The sequence below is a fragment of the Malania oleifera genome, chromosome 3 (genome assembly GCF_029873635.1).
Source record: "Malania oleifera isolate guangnan ecotype guangnan chromosome 3, ASM2987363v1, whole genome shotgun sequence".
Classification (NCBI taxonomy): Eukaryota; Viridiplantae; Streptophyta; class Magnoliopsida; order Santalales; family Ximeniaceae; genus Malania; species Malania oleifera.
Window position 1 is genome coordinate 106,980,249 of NC_080419.1, and position 18,908 is coordinate 106,999,156.

Consider the following 18,908-nt stretch of genomic DNA (forward strand, 5'->3'; position numbering starts at 1 on the left):
TCCGCTGCTTAGATAGTATGTGTTGATGGACAAGTATCCTCGGCACCCACTCGAGGTCCGAGATGTAAATGCAAATATTATTATAGGTATTAAGGTAACTATATGTTGTTGTAAAAATAAAAAAAAAAATTTGGTGGTAATTTGGGATCGTTACACTAGTATTATAGAAAACAACATTATTAGAAAGACTTTGTTCATATAGAAAAAAGTTTTGAGCCCTTGCAAATTGTACTAGTTGGACTCTACCAAACAGCAAAATAAAAGTATAAATCCTTAGTAAAAATTCATGGAATTTAAAGGTCAGTAGTGACCTTCTCATAAACTTCCTTTGTGAAAGCATAATTAAAGAGAAGAAGAGTTCTATTTTTCAATACTTACTCTAGAAATTTTGCAAAAAAAATCTTTTTTCCAAGCAACTAATTGTTCCAAGTCATTAGCCTATCCAAAACTCTCAACCATAAAATGAAGGATGATTTGGAGTTCAATGTTCCAACCAAATTAAAGAAGAGAAGGAAACAATATTCTTTTTTTTTATTATCTTAAATCCTAATAAGGCCAATTCCCAACTTATATTGTCCTTAGAAATTATGTCAACATAGAAATTCATATGAGCTTTAATTTGAAAAACATTTGCTATTGGCCTTCTAACTCCTAATGGATTAGGAAATCTCAATTCATTGGGTCTTTCGATACAATCAAATTGAAAGCCCCAAGGGCCAAACAAATATGATGCACATAAATACAAATTATGCCTTGGAATGAAAGGCAATTCCAAGCATGCCCCTGATAATTGCGTCGTTGTGCCGAGAGAGAGAGAGAGAGAGAGAGAGAGGAGGAGGATGCAGATGAGAATGCAGACACAAGTGGTCCACCTCTACATCTAACATTAAGCTAACCTCATTCAATAACTTTCCTAACTTTACTGTATCTTTTGTTTCATTTCTTTTAGAACAATCACACACTTTTATAATTATGAATCAACTACCTAAAATTTAATGCATAATATCAGCATTCAATGTATATTCTTGAATAATCTCATATCCTCCTTGGTTGACCGTATAGAAAGAGGGCTACATAATTAATATTTCAAGGACTCTTTTCTTTAATCAACACAATTTCTACAAAATATAAATAGCAACCTTAGAGAATTTCAAAGTTATCTCAAGACTATAACCAAGCATATAGAGATTTCAAATTTCATAGCAAAGTCGCTAATAACATAATTCTAAGTATGTACTCTGCAACATGTATCAATGCCTATGCAAATCAATTTTCTAAATGCTATCAAAATTATTAACATATAATACTTAGCAATCTATTAGATAAAGGCATAATGTCACAATTAAATTTAACTAAATATTATGATATGTTATGGCATAGAGTTATCATCACTAATAGAAATTATATGTCACCAATTGTATGCAATTAAAACATAATCCAAAAGCAGAAGACATCAATAATGCTGCGTTTGAGAGCATAGATTTCAAACATTAGACTTGGATTTGAGTAGATTTCAACAAATTTCAATACAGTTTTAAATAACATCTTATAGATCTCCCAAAAGATGGGGTAAGGGAATTTAAAGAATCATCAAAATTAATATTAATCAATATCGAGCACATCAAATTCTTCTCCAAACTCATTAATGTTGGTTTATTCTATTTTTCTACTTCTTAGTAATGTAGTTCAAAACATAAAATGTCATACTTTCCTCGACACTTGAATTATAAAAATGATATTACAGTTTTGATAGCAAAAATGACATCTTGACCCATTGAAACTAGTTTATCCAACAGGCATAGAAGCAGGGAAGAATGATAGATTTCAATTCCAGGGAAGAATAATAGATTTCAATCCTAAGTAAAGCATGACTGTCACGCACATACACAAAAACATAACTAAATATTTTTTTTTGTGCAATACTTTTAATTCTGATAGAATATGAGTATGATATGCATGTAATTTTTTTAAGGCTCCCATTATAATAATAACAATATCAACGAATGCAAAATGGGTAAACTATAAATAGTTATAAATGAAAGCTACCATAAGGCACATTGGGTTCATCTTTAACGGATACATTAAGCAGAATGGAAGGATAGTATTTGCATGAGCATTCCAGATCCTCCCCATCGAATCAAAAATTTCCCATCTACATCCATTTACAGCGATTTTACACTGCATTGATAAAAATCAAGCTGCAGAAAAATTACCCACTTTCTCGGACAAGATCACAAAACTGGCCGAGGTTGTTGGCAAGATCTCGGAGGCACACAATAAGCTCCTCCCCTTGATGCCTTATGTAATCGGTTTGGAATGCCTCGCTGTTCTCGCTCAGGTTTCCTTCAACTATGGCATTGATTTGTTTTGCATTCTCACGCAGTTTTTCAGCCATCATTAGCTCCTTCTCTTCCTTGGAGTTGGTTTGTTCAGGCACCGACTGGTGCCCTGGCATCTTCAAACCTAATAAGGCACCAAATAAGAATTCAACTGGAAATAACATAACATTTGATGATAAAGAAGTTTGCACTATTTTGCATCAAATCACTCACCTACCACAGCTTATTTTGGTTCTTATTCCACCAAAAAATCTTTGTAGTTGAATCAGTCATGCCATAAGGATGTTAAACTCACTTGGATGAGCCAAGCCTGATAAGCACAACATTTTTATAGCCGTATGTTACAAATTCCAGTAACTTGATGAGACATCCACAAATTCCATTTTGGGTCAAAATAACCTCCTCCAAGCTTTGCCAAAGTGAAAGGGATATCCCCTGACTTCTGGTTCACTAAATTTTCCCAGCATCTAGTTTTGGTGCTACTCATGACCCTTCTATCAATCAGATGTTGATAGCTCAAATGGACGGTTATAATGTCACACTACCTCTTTTTCCCCAGAATGCCACATTTACACCAAAAGAATTTTAATAACATTTTAACTCCAGTTAACTAAAAAACCAACCACACCCCAAGCCCAATTGGCCTCTTCTTCCTCTTCTTGTTCAAGTAAGCATCAAAACAATGTTCTCAAGAGCCAGTAATAGAGTCTAAACAAGAAAAGGATTGAAAGAGAGAAGAATATGGCCTGACAATGTTTTCAAACCAGCAGCACCTATATTGTTGCAACATGATGCCCATGGTGCTGCAAATGCTGCCTCACTACCACACAGCTGTTCTGTGCATGTGTGTGGGAGAGAGAGAGAAAGAGTGTAGGCGAATGGCATTTTCAACCCAGCAGTACTCATATCATCACAACACTATGTCGACAGTTTACCCTGTCATTGCCACCACACTGCCACGCCCCTATTCTTCTTCTTTTTCCCCTCCATAAGTGAATCCACATGAAAAGTCCAAGATAAATATGCCACCATTCTAATATTAACTATTGTGAAAATTTCAGAAAGCACAAAAATACAAATATCACTGTCACTGCAATTGAAGTCCAGGACTGTAGTCACCAATGTATGCACACTACTTCTGCATTAGAAAAATAGAAAATTAAAGCCCAGGCTAGCAAGAACATGCATTTTTTATTTATCTTCTTAGTTCTTTCTAAGGAAAATCACTAAGAAAACAGTCTGCTTGGAGATAACAATCATAAAATAAAGAAAGCCTTCCTGACATAGTTCATTAGGCTATGACAGTTATAGGATCTTGCTGACGAGCAAGACTGTCTTCAAAATTCTAGTCTCTATAGCAGAGGTAGACATACATTGTTGGGCCCAACTCCCAATAGCTTCAACTTTTGGGATATTTGGTAACCTGACGTGATAACAAGGTTTTGATCTCAATAGGTTGTAAGTCCAAGTTACGTGTATTTGTTCCTCCCATTATATTTGCTATACTGCAGTTTGTTCTTTAGTGTTTGAGCACCTGATCAGGGTCGGCTTGTTTACCTCTCAACATGTGAGATAAAGTCATGTTCAGGGGGACAGTTGAATGGCTTGATGCACATCGTATGGTTTAGCTCCTGATAGCTTGAGCTTCATAATTAAGAGAATACATTCACATCGCTTTTTTTTATTATAGAGAGATTAGAGAATACACTCACATCTTAAAACAATAATCTTCCTAAAATATCTGAGTCAATCTTGTGTTTTGTGCTTAAAATTTGAGCTACTAAGTAAATCAGTTAAGAAAAATAGGAATATCAAAAGAAGGCAAGAAGAAAATGTTCAACCAGAAGAGTTAAGCAAACAGAACCAAACCGAAGTTTTGCTCACTTTATATGCATTTTGTTCTTTCAAACATCTTAAATTTTAAAACAATATTACTTATATTCTGCTTTATGTATGCTTCAAAGCTTACAGAATGATTTTTTTCTCATTCTTGCAAATATGGTCAAAATGTCACAACTATGTGAATTCCGTCACAACTATGTGAATTCCACCTATCATCTTCGTATATCATTGTGAGAATCTAATAAAATCAGTTGTCATATATCATTTTGAGTATCCTAAAGAAGGAAGTATTCTATTTTATTTTATTTTATTTTTGCATGGATTAAAAATATGCAGAAACCCTTTAGTTTGCCAGCTGCAAAACAGTCTCCAGTTTGTCAAGCCTTACAGCTGTTCCAAGTGGTTTGGCCTCCAAGGATGGGACATCCAAACTCTGCTGAGAGGTTCTTCAAGAACATGAGCGGTTACTCAATGCAATCAGAAAGGAGGTGACAGCACAGCATTTCAGTGAAGAGGAAGAAACCTCAGTATGATATGAGGTCTTAAAGTCTCTTATGCAAAATATCATCTCTCTTCTTCATTTCTAGTACTCTCTTTTGTTCTTCTACTTGCTTCTATTGCTAGTGTTGTAGGGGAAAGGGTTTTCAGTTATTGCAAAAGAGCATTTAAAAGAAGATAGTGTGATGGTAGCATTGTTTGGAACGGTTGACTGACAGTTGATGGTTGACAACTGTTTGAAAGGAGATGATGTTAATTTATAGAGCAAGAACATGCCTCTAGGAGGGGTTCTAGATTACAGAAAGATGCAAAGGAACTTGTGCCACTAGAATTGCTCACTTTACAATCTGCCACTCAGTTTGGAGAGAAATGGAGGGCCAGCTGAGAAGGAAACAGAAAATTGATAATTAGGGAGAGGAATGCAATTGTTTTCATCTTTAAGTAAAGAAGAAAAAAAAAAGGTAATTGGCTCTCATTGGGAGTTGCATATTTTAATTGGTTAGTCTGAGAGTTGCACTACGTTGTTTTATAAGAACAAGGTTTCTCATTGGTACGGACTTGGCCTAGCTTACTTTTCTCTGTTTGTACTTCACATTTTCATTCTCTTATTTATTCATTTGCAGACCAATCTGCTTGGTTCAACAACTAAGCAGAGAGTTAGGTGAAGCATAAAGCATCAAGCGAATCAACAATTAATTAAGAACTCTGTTTCAGTTTAAAACAAAAATATAACACTGAGGAAATGGGAAATTTTATCTCACTCCCGTCAAGTGCACTTTTGTAGTATTGCATAAAGCATAAAGCACCAAGCGTATCACCAATTAATTAAGAACTCTGTAAGGTCACTCTGTTTTAGTATTGCATGAAGCTGTCTCAGTTTCTTGCATTTGAGGAATACTAATCTTTTCCACCAAGACAAGGTGCTTCAACAGGCATTTGAGGCAAATAGCAACATATAATTACAGGGAGAAAGAACACTTCACTCGCACTAGGATGGGAATTTTTAAAAAAGACATACCCACATAGTGAATCAGGAAAACAGCAACCAATACAAAACAAAATTTCAGAAAAAAAAAAAAAAATCAACAGGGACTATTGTTTCTTGCTGGGGATTAAGGACGCATACCAGATTCTGCAGTGACATCGAGCGTATCCCCCTCTGCTTCTGGGTCATTATCCGGGTCCGTGTCCGACGGATCCTCTTGCATGAGTTTATCGATCGCATCGAACAGCGTTCTGTCGAAATTATCCGGAAGCCCAAGCCGTCTTCGTCCTTCAGCTTGCAAAGACCAATAGGAATCGGAGCCGCTCGTCTCCGACTCCCACAGCTTGATCCCGTTGTACTCATCGAGCAATGCGACCCACTTTCTGCGGCACTGATTCGAAGTCCTTATGACATCGAAAGCAATACAATTTTCGGCAATGATCTTCCATTTCTGAAATGAAGACAAAGCCTTGGAGCAATCGGCTTCGACGGCGGAAATCTCGTTGACAAGAATCAGGGAATCGCTCACAGACCAGTCGGGAGCAACCTGGGAACGTGTGCGCCGAGAAGCTGAATGATTCCGAGCTTCCTCCTCCATTGGAGACAACTCGCTCATTTCTTCTTCTTGGTGAAGTTCAATGGAACTCATTGGCTGGCTGGAGGGTTTTGCTTCGAAGGGTTTTATCCTTGCATCACCCCGAAAAATTATTAAATTAAAAATAATAAAATTAAAATTTTAAAAATTAGTAATGTGTTTAGATTATATTTTTAAATTAAAATAGTTTAAAAATTAATTCGAATATGTGATGCAATCATGTAATAATGATTAAAATAATTTACATAATATTTTTTTATTAAAAATTGTGCATATAATGATCTAATTCAAAAAAAAATTTATACTTTTCAATTTTGGCAATATATAAAATCTAACAATTGAAACTAAAAGTTAACAATGCAAAATATATTATTTTCACTTATTTTTATTGTAAAGAATAAAAATAATAAAATGATACTAAATATAAAGGGCTATAATGATTATTCAATATTCACGTTTAAAATTTTCAAAGTACATATAACTAGGCTTCCTTTTTACATAGAATAATGTAATAAAATTATATAATTATCTTTTCAACTAAAAAAATGGAGTAAGGATTTTGTGAGCACACATTGTAATTACTCTTTTGTAATTCAAAATAATAATAAAATTAATAATACAATAATAAATAAATATACATACATACATATATATATATATATATAACTATTCTTTTAAAAAAATAAAGAACTCGAACCAGTACATGCAACTGCTAGTCTATAAACTTGAATGAAAATTGAGGTCAATTATCTTTACGTACCAATCCCTTTCGAATTCAAGCATAATATTTTTATCCAATATATGTGTCTTGGGCAATAGGCTATAGAGGGTTTGAGTGTTAACTCAATTCACCCATAGAATTTTTGAATGTCACATTTTTAGATAGAAATTCACCAAATGAGTCATACTAAAGCATTCAATACATGTGCTCTCCTTCCTAATATTCATGATTGTGTATATTATTCAAAGGTAAGGGCCACCTATGATCTCTACCCTTTTGCGTTCTATTGAAGTAGATGCCCCTTAACCTGCTAAGGATTGTGCATTTGTATGCTACTTCATAATTGTCTTCTCTTATTCCATTGTCATAAAAAAAAAAAATCACGGTCATTACAGGCCCACATAACAAAAAGAGAAAGGAAGAGACAGAGCTGTGGTCCTATGTGCTTTTGTATCTATTTACAATGTGAACCCATAATAGTCACGAGTCCATAATAAATATCATGACTTTTTGTCTTGTTGTTTCTCTACTCTCCTTTATGTTTTGGCAAGCACATGGTGAGCTCGTTGTCTTCCTAAATTTGTAACTTTTTAGCCTTACTTTACTTTCTTTGTTTTGAATTTGTTTTCTTCTTAATAATACATGATTTATGTGATTTTCTTTTCTTTGAAATTTTTTTAGTGTAAAACTTATTTTGTTTGTTTCTCAATGATATCATTTACTACTTGATTTTGCATGTGAATTTTCTAAGCTGGGTTTTTGGATGTATTTTTTTTTTTTTTTTCACTAAAGGGAAAAAATATCACAAGAGAATTTAAGGTATATTTGATATTATTTTATTTTTTATTTTTTTTATTTTCATTTTTATACAAAGTAAAACAAATTATAACAATGCATTGTTGTAAATTTTTTGTTTATATTTTCAATTTTTGATTTTTTTAAAAAAATTAAAAAAATAGTATGATTTTTTATCATTAAGCAAAAAGTATTCCAAAAGGAGTACCTCTAGAATGAGACAATACTTAGGTTAGACTGTGAAAAGTATCTCGCAGTCACAATAGATGATTGGGCTATGGATATTAGATACAATATCCTAAGTCATGGTATAGAAACTTGGAACGTAGAGCAAGCTTATAAGTTTGCAGCATCTACCCTGAGGGGAAATGCAGGAAATTTCTGGGAAATATTGCAAAGAAACTCATATGTGAGTGCAATAATCCTAAACACTATCAAAACCCCAGATAAAGTAATCGTCATTATAGCAGATTTCTTCAAACAGGAGTTTGTAGGATATTAATTATGCATAATTATTTATTCTCATCATATGTCATCAACTCCTCAACCTCGAAAGTCACTGTCAGGCATAAGATTGTTTTATTGAATCAACCAAATATATTCTCTTCCATGCCACATTGGATCATCATTCTTTTCCCTATTTGAACAAACTTTGGCCTCTTCACAAAACCAAACTAACCTTAATTCAATGGAGTCAAACAAGGCTTCGATTGCCTATTTTGAGCAAAGGTCATTTGTCAATCCAAAGCATAACTCTCATATGTCTATTCTAAGTAGTGCTCAAGTGTATATTCCAAGTAGTGCTCGAGTGTATATTCTAAGCAAAGTTAACGATTTAATCTAAGTAGAACTTGGCTCAAAATTTTGAGTGACAACTATCAATTACGAGCAAAGCTCAGCTTTCAAATTCAAGTAAAGATCTACTATTTGTGCTAAGTAGAGCTCACTTATCAAATTCAAGTAAAGCTCAATTTTCTATTCTAACCAAAGCTCAATCATGTCATCCAAACAGAGCTCGATTGTTTATTCTAAATGGAACTCATTTTCAAATCCTAACAAAGCTTACCTATTTATTCTAAGTTGAGCTCTGGTCTCAAATTGGAGTAGAGCTCAAGTATCTTTCCTAAGTAGAACTTGACTATCTATTTTGAGCAGACTCGATTTGTAGTGACCCAAAGCAATTATAGTATTTAAATAATAAAAGAAGAGGGAAAAAGGAAAATGTAATAGGGTCTCGTCAACGAGTACAGGGGGTTCGTCAACGAGAGAACATGAGGGGCTTGTCGACGAGGGAGCGTTTCGTCGACGAGAGGATACCGAGAGGATGTTTTGGCAATTTTGAATTTCGTTGATGAGGGGAGAGTTCGTCAATGAACTGCCTTCTTGACCTCGTCGACGAGATGACGTGGCTCTTTGACGAAGGCCAGTGTATAAATAGGTCAAATCTTCATTTTTGACCGAAAAATCACGCACAACTCCCTTTTTCTCTCTCCTCTTTAGTTCCCTACCCTTCTCTCTTAATTTTTGGGTCCGTTCTTCACCGAATCAATAATCCGAAGCCACCATGACACACCTGAGAAAGTTCTCTGCATATCTACTAGAGTGGATCGTCAGTGGGACGAGCTTGAAATTCATCCCGGATTCAAGGTAAGGCTTTTATTCAGAATTTTGGTTTTACCATAATTGTAGGAAATGTTATATACGAAGAAATACTGAAGTTTAGTTATGGGAGATGTTGTTTTTAAGATGTTGACCAGGGAACCCTGCGGGTGTTGGAGTGATTGTTTTAGGGGCTTTTTCAGGAATCAGATAAGGGGATAAACTAAGTTAGTTATTTTCATGAAAATGTATGTATGATTTTACACCATCTGATTTTAGGAATATATATATATACACACACACATATTAGCATTATGTTTGGGAAAATACTGTTGTAAATGAGAATATGAGTAGAATTTATTATGAGTTGCTGTTTTCTAGGAAAATGTTAAATAATACAGAGAATTTTGAAAATGATATAATGGTGTATGGGTCGAGAGTTTTAAATGATATACCGGCGTACGGGCCGAGAGTTTTATATGATATACCACATACGGGCTGAGGTTATTCTCACGTGATATGCCAGCGTACGGGCTGACCTTGTTACATGTTATGCCAGCGTATGGGCCGAGCCATTTATATGATATGTCGGCGTACGGGTTGAGCTCTTTATTGATATGTGATACGGCGTACGGGCCGTGATTGATAAAATATGAAATGCAAGCATACGGGCCGATGATTTTCACGTTATATATGAAATGTGATATGATGATATTGAATTGACAATTATTATTATGGAATAACAATGTATTACAATTTGAAATACGTTATATGTTATCAGAACCTGGTTGGCTTGGTTTAGGCTTGCACTTGCACGGTACCGTAGCTATGTGTTCATGATCATCATGATATTAGTGTTATCACTGTCGTACGGGGCAGTGTGAGGATGGATAGTCGATGTGGTTATTGAAGTGTTGGCGCCCCTGGTGTACGAACCAGGTCTAGCAGATCCATCGTACTTACAGACTGTACTTTTGACTTGGTAGCGGTCGCCCAGCCATTGTCAAGTCCCGCCTTCAGGTCACATAACCCAGTCATGTGGGGGTAATACATGACACTAGAGGGTTGTTTTTGTATTATTATTATATAAGATGAATTATGCTTATGGAAATCCAGTTTGTTCTGCCATGCTATGATTATACATGTTTTTCAGAGATGTGATACAAACAGTTTACTAAATATGTTTATGTATGATTTATGTATAACACGGAAAAACTCATGTTGCCACACACTGGTATTAGTTTATTTTCCCTTACTAAGAGGTGTCTCACCGCGAATTATATGAATATTTTCAGAGCCCCTGATAGGAGGGCGGATAAAGCTCTGCTGAGGTAGTTACAATTGATCTACCCTTCCTAAAGGGTAAATGTTTTAATAGGGTCAGATGGATTTTGGGTGACGACCCTAGGACTAGTTTTTGACTGTTTTGGGATGTTTAAGTTGAGTATAGTAACTTTGATACTATGTTGAATGTTATTATGGAATGTGTATAATTTTATGTTTTCAGCTGCTTGGGCTTATGTATTATAACTCTGATGTATCCCTGGTACCCACGAGTTCAGGTTGATTATGATCTGCTGGGTTTATTATATCGATTATTATTATTATGAAAAAAAAAATGGTAAAAGAAGCAGGTCATTACAGTTTGGTATCAAAGCCTAGGTTGCTAGGTTCTGTAGACTCTAGAATGCAGCGGAAACGATACTAGAGTATAGGAGAAGAATTTGAGGTTTTGTTCTACAGTCTAAAGGCAGGACTTCCGTAGTGGTTTCTGTATTTTTCCTAGGGTGGCGATTTCAGTAAAACCATAGTAAATTATTGTCGGGTTATGTGCCTAGAATGTAGGACTGGGGTTAGGATTAAACTGAGAATATTAAGATAAGAAGTTAGGTTAGGCAGGTAAATTATAAGGATAGGATTTCTCAGTTACATTTGTGTCTTTTAGGATGAATCTAGGAGGAGGTAGTGCCCATGCAAGTGGCAGTGATGGGGTAGGGCCCTCGAGTGCATGCGGGAGTACTGACTCTAACGCAGTACTACGTAGAGTGGCTTAACAGGTGATGGCTGAGATCACTAGGAGCTCTAGAGAGCAGGGTGGTCCATCTACAGGGCATGAGTGTGTCATAGAGAAGTTTACGAAGATGAATCCTCCAACATTTTCAGGAGAAGTCGATCCTGCAGCCGCCAAGAATTGGATGCAGGAGGTCGAGAAAGTCTTAACTATGTTGCAGTGTACGGAAGAACAAAGGGTTCTCTTCGCCACCAATAAACTGACGGGGGAGACCGAGAGGTGGTGGACTACTGTGAGACTTCTAGTGCAGCAGAGGTCGATGCCGATAGCCATGACTTGGGATCAATTTAAAGAATTGTTTTCGATAGATATTTTCCAACTACCGTTAGGGAGGCTAAAGTGGAAGAGTTCTTGAGTTTGAAGCAGGGACAGTTATTGGTTCAGCAGTATGCAGCGCGATTTATAGAGCTCTCTCGCTTCACTCCGTATATTATTCCTGATAAGGTGAAAAAGGCGAGATAGTTTGAAAGAGGTTTGAGGTGAAACATATTCAACTAGGTGGTGGTGCTGAAGATCCAGGATTTTACTGAGCTAGTTGACTGAGCAGTCTTGGCTGAGGGTTGGTGAATGTATGGATGCAGAGGATCAAGGATAGAAGAAGAGATCTGCATCTTCAGGTTACCAGCAGGGTCCTAGATAGAGTCAGTGGAGGAGAGGAAACCATGGTAGAGGATGGAGGCAGGAGACTGGGGGTCGTGAGGTTCAGGCAATGTAGAGTCCTCCTATATGTCAGACTTGTGGGAGGAGACATTGGGGAGAGTGTCGAGTAAGTGGAGCTGTCTGCTATCACTGTGGTAGACAGGGTCATCTGATGCGAGATTGCCCTACACCACTAGATGCAGCTTTTGCTCCCAAACCGTACTGAGGAGGCTATCAGGCGCCACATGGGGCCGGTAGAGGAATATGGCTCCAGTTAGAGTGTTCGCTCTAAAGCCGGGTGATGCTGAGACAGCCGGTGACGTGGTAACAAGTATGGTTAGTATGCTTTCTTTTAAATTTATTGCATTGTTTGATTCAGGAGCTACGCATTCATTTGTATCTGTGGGGTGTGTTAAATTGTGCGAGGCTGAAACACAGTTGTTAAATATCGAATTGTTAGTGTCTACATCGGCCATGTGACGCCCCAATTTTCATACAATTTTTTTTATAAACAATAATAAATAAATTCACTCGTCATCAACCATATCCATAAATCGACCACGTCAACCACCCTATTACCATTCATATGACCCGACCCACATTGGGTACCAGGTTAAAAGTTATTTCATTATACAACCTAACAGCGAAAGACAGTATATACATATCAGTCGGAATACAATACCCAGAGTATCAACATACATATATGTACATACCCATCACATACCCAAAAATAAATCAACTCTAGGGGAATTACACCTCCCCTAGTCCAAAAACTCACCCTGTGTGTCAGGGTCCCAGCTCCCTATGGTCATGGAACTTTATCACCTGGTCTATCCCTGTTCCCTGAAAAATTTAGATAATTTGGGTGAGACGCATCTCAATAAGAAGGAATAAATTATTTACAGTGTGTGGTCATATGAGTTCAGTTATAGTACACTATACTTTTCAATTGTACATTTCATCTGAGAAAAATAAACTCATAAATATATTCTCATATTCATATAAATATACAACACAAGCTTTTATAAGCTTTAAAACTATTTCTCAAATACAATCATTTCCAACATATATTTACCCGTGAAGTTCCTGAGAATAGGGAAGATTACCCACCTATACAAGTAACTTCCCTCTGCCCTAACACGTTATACAATCAGGTATGGCCACATGTGATACCTATCAGGACACTCACCTTACTCAGTAAACCCTCAAGCAAAAGAGTTTCACTTCGCCTCAATTATTTACATTATTAACTCACACAGTTCCATTTCTCAATTTTACTATTCTCTATTTCTCGATTTCCATTATTTCTTTCATTTCTCATTTCAGCCTGTTTTATCATTCTTTCACTTTCCGTTTCCATTTTACTATTCAGCTTATTAGTATCCTTGGTACCTAGTACCAACATCGCATGTGTAACTCATGGCTACCCTGAGGATCTTTCTTTCCATGTCATGCTTCCCCCTATGGTCAAGGTTGTGCGGCCCGAAGGCTGGATCTAACCGCAATTGGTTGACCCAATTATATCAAAATATCATATCACATATCGCGTATGTAGTACGATTGGCCGGCCTATAGCCCTGATCTGGACTCAAGAGGCACAACAACTTTACAAATAGCACAGTCGATTGTCACGCCACACGCTCCAAGAGTCCGTGTGGTTGCACTACACCACCAGCAACGATACCGTGCTCAATATCACAACCATCCATCAGGGTTCACTACCACATACCAGCAATCATTATGCGGTATTGGCATTTCATCAATGATATTTCAATTCCATATTGCAGTAATCATATTTCCCATTTTCACATTTTAGTATTTCCATATCAATATACATCATTATTCTCATATCAGTATTTCTCAATTCATCTCAAAATAAATGTTCTCATCGTTTTCTGTGCACATTTCATCATCTCCTAATAGTATATATCGTATTTCACGTATTTCAATATTTCTCAAAATACCCATTTCAGTAATTCGAAAAATCTCATTTTTCATGCAAATCATTTTTACTCACATATAAATACCATATTTCATTATTTTCCACTAATCACAACAATAATTCTCATTTCAATATTTTCTCAGAAATTACTCATCATTATACTTCACATTTTTCAATATACATCATATACTACATAGTTTTCATCTAATATTCATAATATATTAATTTCACACTCCAAAATATCACAATTTAATATTACTCAAATGCCACACAATTTATCTAATATTTATATCATAATAATTTTCAGACAAAATATCATATGCTTATTTTCACATATTAATTTAAACAGTAATTCTAACAATATTGCTATAATTTATTCCCCTTACTTGACTTACTAAAAGTCTCGTTAGAACCCCAAATCCTGCGCCCTTGGCGCCCGAAACTCAAATCCTGCAATTTGCATTTTTCTCAAATTAATTAACTCATTTCTCCAAAATAATACCCATCTAACCTTCCCTAGGCTCCATATACCTCAAATTAACATTTAAACTAATATTTAACACCCCCACTTAATTTTCTGAACTATGCCTGCGGGTCCCGAATAACACCCGCAGAGCTCATTCGAGCCCTAAATTTTGAAAATCTTACTTCAACTTCAGATGCTCAATATTTTAGCATTTCTAAATCAACACCAATTAAATAATAATAAGCCCATTAATAATCCCCTTATCCCAAATTTGGGATTATGCCTATGACGACCCCACGAGAATTATGCTTCGCTAGACTTGTAGAGAATTATCCCTAAATTCTCTTGGTGGTGTCCAATCGTCGATTGGGCTTATAATTCGCAAGAAATTGAGGAAAAATGGCAAATTAGCTTACCCTAGGAGATACATCTATGCCTCTTCTACCACCAATCCGCTTCGGTAGAAATGACGACAGCAAAGAATGGAGTCCAACAATATCTTCCGATTTTCGATAAGGTGAGTATCCATCACGGAACTGAGGAGAGAGGGAGAGAGAGAGTACTTCAGAGGGAAAGGGGGCGTTGCATCTCTGCATAAAGGAGATGTCCTGAAGCTTCTTTTGAAGTTTCAGGATGATTATAATAATAATAATAATAATAATAATAATAATAATAATAATAATAATAATAATAATACAAATTAAGTTTTTATTTATTATTTTTTAGTTATTATTTTTTAAAATTTTAATTTAATTTAATTTTTAATTTTTAATTAATTAATTTTTTATTTTTTATTTTTTTTGGAAATCACCCCACTAATCTTATATAGCCCTTTTTGGGGTTATTACAGGCCGGGTCAGTAGTGAGGTGTAATAGGGTACTTCGGGAAATTCTGTTTGTCGATCTGATAGTGCTAGACATGCATGGGTTCGATGTAATTTTCGGCATGGATTAGCTATCAGCTAATTTTGCTAGTATAGATTGTCATTCACAAGAAGTGATATTCAGATCTACAAGAAGAGCATAATTCAGATTCGTAGGGTCGCGAGTGCAATCTTCGTCCCAGTTAGTTTCAGCTATATAGGCGAGGAGACTACTATTGAGTGGTTGTCAGGAGTTCGTGACTTTTGTGAAGGAGATGTTAGGGAATGAATTGAAACTCGCTAGTACGCCAGTAGTGAAAGAGTTTACAGATATTTTTTCAGATGAATTACCAGGCTTGCCACTTGACCGTGAGGTAGATTTTCCTATTGATATGCTTCCAGGTACAACATTGATTTCTAAAGTACCTTACCGAATGGCGCCAACAGAATTTACAGAATTAAAGAATCAACTGCAAGATTTGCTTGATAAGGGCTTTATACGACCTAGTGTATCTCTGTGGGGAGCTCTAGTATTATTTATGAAAAAGAAAACGGGTCTATGAGGATGTGTATAGATTACAGGGAAATTAATAAAGTGACAATCAAGAACAAGTATCCTCTACCCCGTATAGATGATTTGTTTGATCAGCTCCAGGGTACATGGGTGTATTCTAAGATTGACCTCAGATCAGACTATCATCATGTGAAAGTGAAAGCAGAAGACGTATCGTAGATGACCTTTAAGACCAAATATGGACATTATGAATTTCTTGTTATGTCGTTTGGTTTGACGAATGCACTTACATTATTTATGGATTTGATGAATAGAGTCTTCCACCAATACTTAGACTAGTGCGTTGTTGTTTTTATTGATGATGTACTAGTCTATTTGAGGAGTTATGAGAAGCATGAGACGCACTTGAGGCAATTTCTACATACACTCAGGGAAAAGAAGTTGTACGCCAAGTTCAATAAGTGTGAATTCTAGCTTGAGAAGGTCGTGTTTTTGGGCATGTTATTACAGGAGATGGTATTTCTATGGATCCTAATAATATTGAGGCAGTAGTGAATTGGGCTAAACCAAGGAACATCTAGGAGATCAGGAGTTTCTTGGGGCTAGTTGGATATTACCGTCGTTTCGTTGAGGGATTCTCAGCATTATCAGGGCCTTTGACACGACTGACTAGGAAGAATGTTAGGTTTGAATGGGACGACAGTTGTGAGAAGAGTTTTCAGGAACTGAAGCAGAGACATGTCACGGCACCAATATTGATCATCCCGTCAGGGGGTGAGGGTTATGTTATCTACGGTGATACGTCCTTGAAGGGACTTGGTTGTGTGCTAATGCAGCATGGCAGGGTGGTAGCATATGCTTCAAGCAATTGAAATAGTACAAAAAGAACTACACCACCCATGATCTTGAATTGGCTGCGGTAGTACACGCATTGAAGATTTAGAGGCATTACCTGTATATCGAGCAGTGTGAGATTTTCTCCAACCATAAAAGTTTAAAGTACTTTTTCACTCAAAAGGAACTGAATATGAGGCAAAGAAGGTGGTTGGAGCTTATTAAAGATTTTGACTGCACTATCAGTTACCACCCAAGGAAGGCGAACATGGTAGTTGATGCTTTGAGTACGAAGTCTGTGGGACCAGTGTTGGTGGCTATGGAGATCCAGTATCCGATCATTATAGATCTGGAGAGACTCGGCATCGAATTAGTCAAGGGTGATTCTCAGGTATGTATCGTCAATTTAGTAGTGCAACCTACTCTACAGGAAAGGATTAAAGCTGCTCAAAAGGAATATCCAGAATTAGCAGAGGTATTAGTCAGAGTACAGAGTGGTCAGGGAGAGGAATTCAGTATTGCAGATGATGGAGCTTTACTGTTCCGTTCCAAATTATGTATTCTGGCTTATACTGCTATCAAGAAGATTATTTTAGAGGAGGCTCACAGATCGTTGTACACAGATTATCCTTACAGCACAAAAATGTATAGGGATCTACGAGAGTCGTACTGGTGGAGTGGTATGAAGAAAGAGATTGTCAAGTATGTAGCCTAGTGTTTGATGTGCCAGCAGGTAAAAACTGAGAACCAGAGGCCGACAGGGTAGTTGTAGCCATTATTTATCCCAAAGTGGAAGTGGGATCATATATCTATGGATTTTTTGTCAGGACTGCCGACGGCGTTGCACAGCCAGAATGCCATTTGGATGATTATTGACTGTTTGACTAAGACTGCCCATTTCTTTCCTATCAAGATCAACTACTCCCTCAATCATTTGGCAGAGATTTATATACAAGAGATAGTTCGTTCTCACGAGGTGCCAGTATCTATTGTGTCAGATCGAGACCCGCATTTCACGTCACGTTTTTGGAAGAGTTTGTAGGAAGCACTAGGGTCTTATTTATCTTTTAGTATGACATTTCATCCTCAGTTAGACGGGCAGACTGAGAGGATGATACAGATACTAGAAGATATGCTCTGAGCATGCGTATTAGATGTTGGGGGTAGTTGGACTCAATTCATGCCACTGGTAGAGTTTGTATATAATAACAGTTATCAATCCAGCATTGGCATGGCACCATTTGAAGCACTGTATGGTAGGAGATGTCGTTCTCCTTTATTTTAGGATGATATGGGTGAGCAGTGAATTGTGGGGCCATAGTTGGTATAGCAAGCGTATGATAAAGTTCAACTCATCAGAGATAGGATCAGTGCAGCTCAGAGCCAACAGAAGAGTTATGCTGATAATCGCCGTAGGAAGTTGGAGTTTGATGCTGGTGACTATGTATTTTTGAAGATAGCTCCTTTAAAAGGGGTTATAAGGTTTGAGAGGAAGGGTAAACTTAGCCTTGGGTTTATCGGTCCGTTTGAGATTCTAGAGAAAGTGGGGCCGGTTACCTACAGGCTAGCTTTGCCACCTTTGTTATCCAGGATGCATGATGTATTCCATGTTTCTATGTTGAGGAAATACGTCTCAAACCCTTCTCATATTATTATTTATGGTGAATTAGAGCTCAGCGATTTATTAGTTTATGAGGAGGTACCAATACAGATTCTGGATATGAAAGTATAGGAATTACGTAACAAGAAGATTCCTCTGGTAAAAGTTTGGTGGAGAAATCATGCAATAGAAGAGGCTTCTTGGGAGTCCAAGGAACAGATAAGGCAGAAGTATCCATAATTATTCCAAGAAGTTTAATCGGGTAAAATGTAAGTGATTGTATAATGTTTCTTTTGCAGGTACATGTAATAGTTAATTAGTTAGTAGTATTTTAGTTTTGGAGGAAATTTTATTTTGTATATATAATCTCCCAGCACTTGGAATGTAACCACGGTATTCCTCCGCCATAAGTGAGGGTAAGTAATAAAATAAATATATTGTTTTACTCTTAAAGGTTGATGAATCACATGAATAGCAAATTTCGAGGACGAAATTTTATAAGGAGGGGAGAATGTAGTGACCCAGAGAAACTATAGTATTTACATAATAAAAGAAGAGGGAAAAAGGAAAATGTAATAGGGCCTCGTTGACGAGTACAGGGGGTT

At 36.5% G+C, this 18,908-nt stretch overlaps 1 protein-coding gene across 1 annotated transcript; it reads right to left on the bottom strand.

Annotated features, from left to right (window-relative positions):
- Nucleotides 1-2,011: 2,011 nt before the first annotated feature.
- On the bottom strand, nucleotides 2,012-6,382 carry LOC131151640 (trihelix transcription factor ASR3). Its single transcript, XM_058102919.1, has 2 exons — nucleotides 5,806-6,382; nucleotides 2,012-2,463 (listed from the first exon to the last, which is right to left on the bottom strand). Exons 1-2 carry the CDS (start codon nucleotides 6,311-6,313, stop codon nucleotides 2,210-2,212), a joined length of 762 nt encoding a protein of 253 aa, XP_057958902.1. The 5' UTR covers nucleotides 6,314-6,382; the 3' UTR covers nucleotides 2,012-2,209.
- Nucleotides 6,383-18,908: the final 12,526 nt, after the last annotated feature.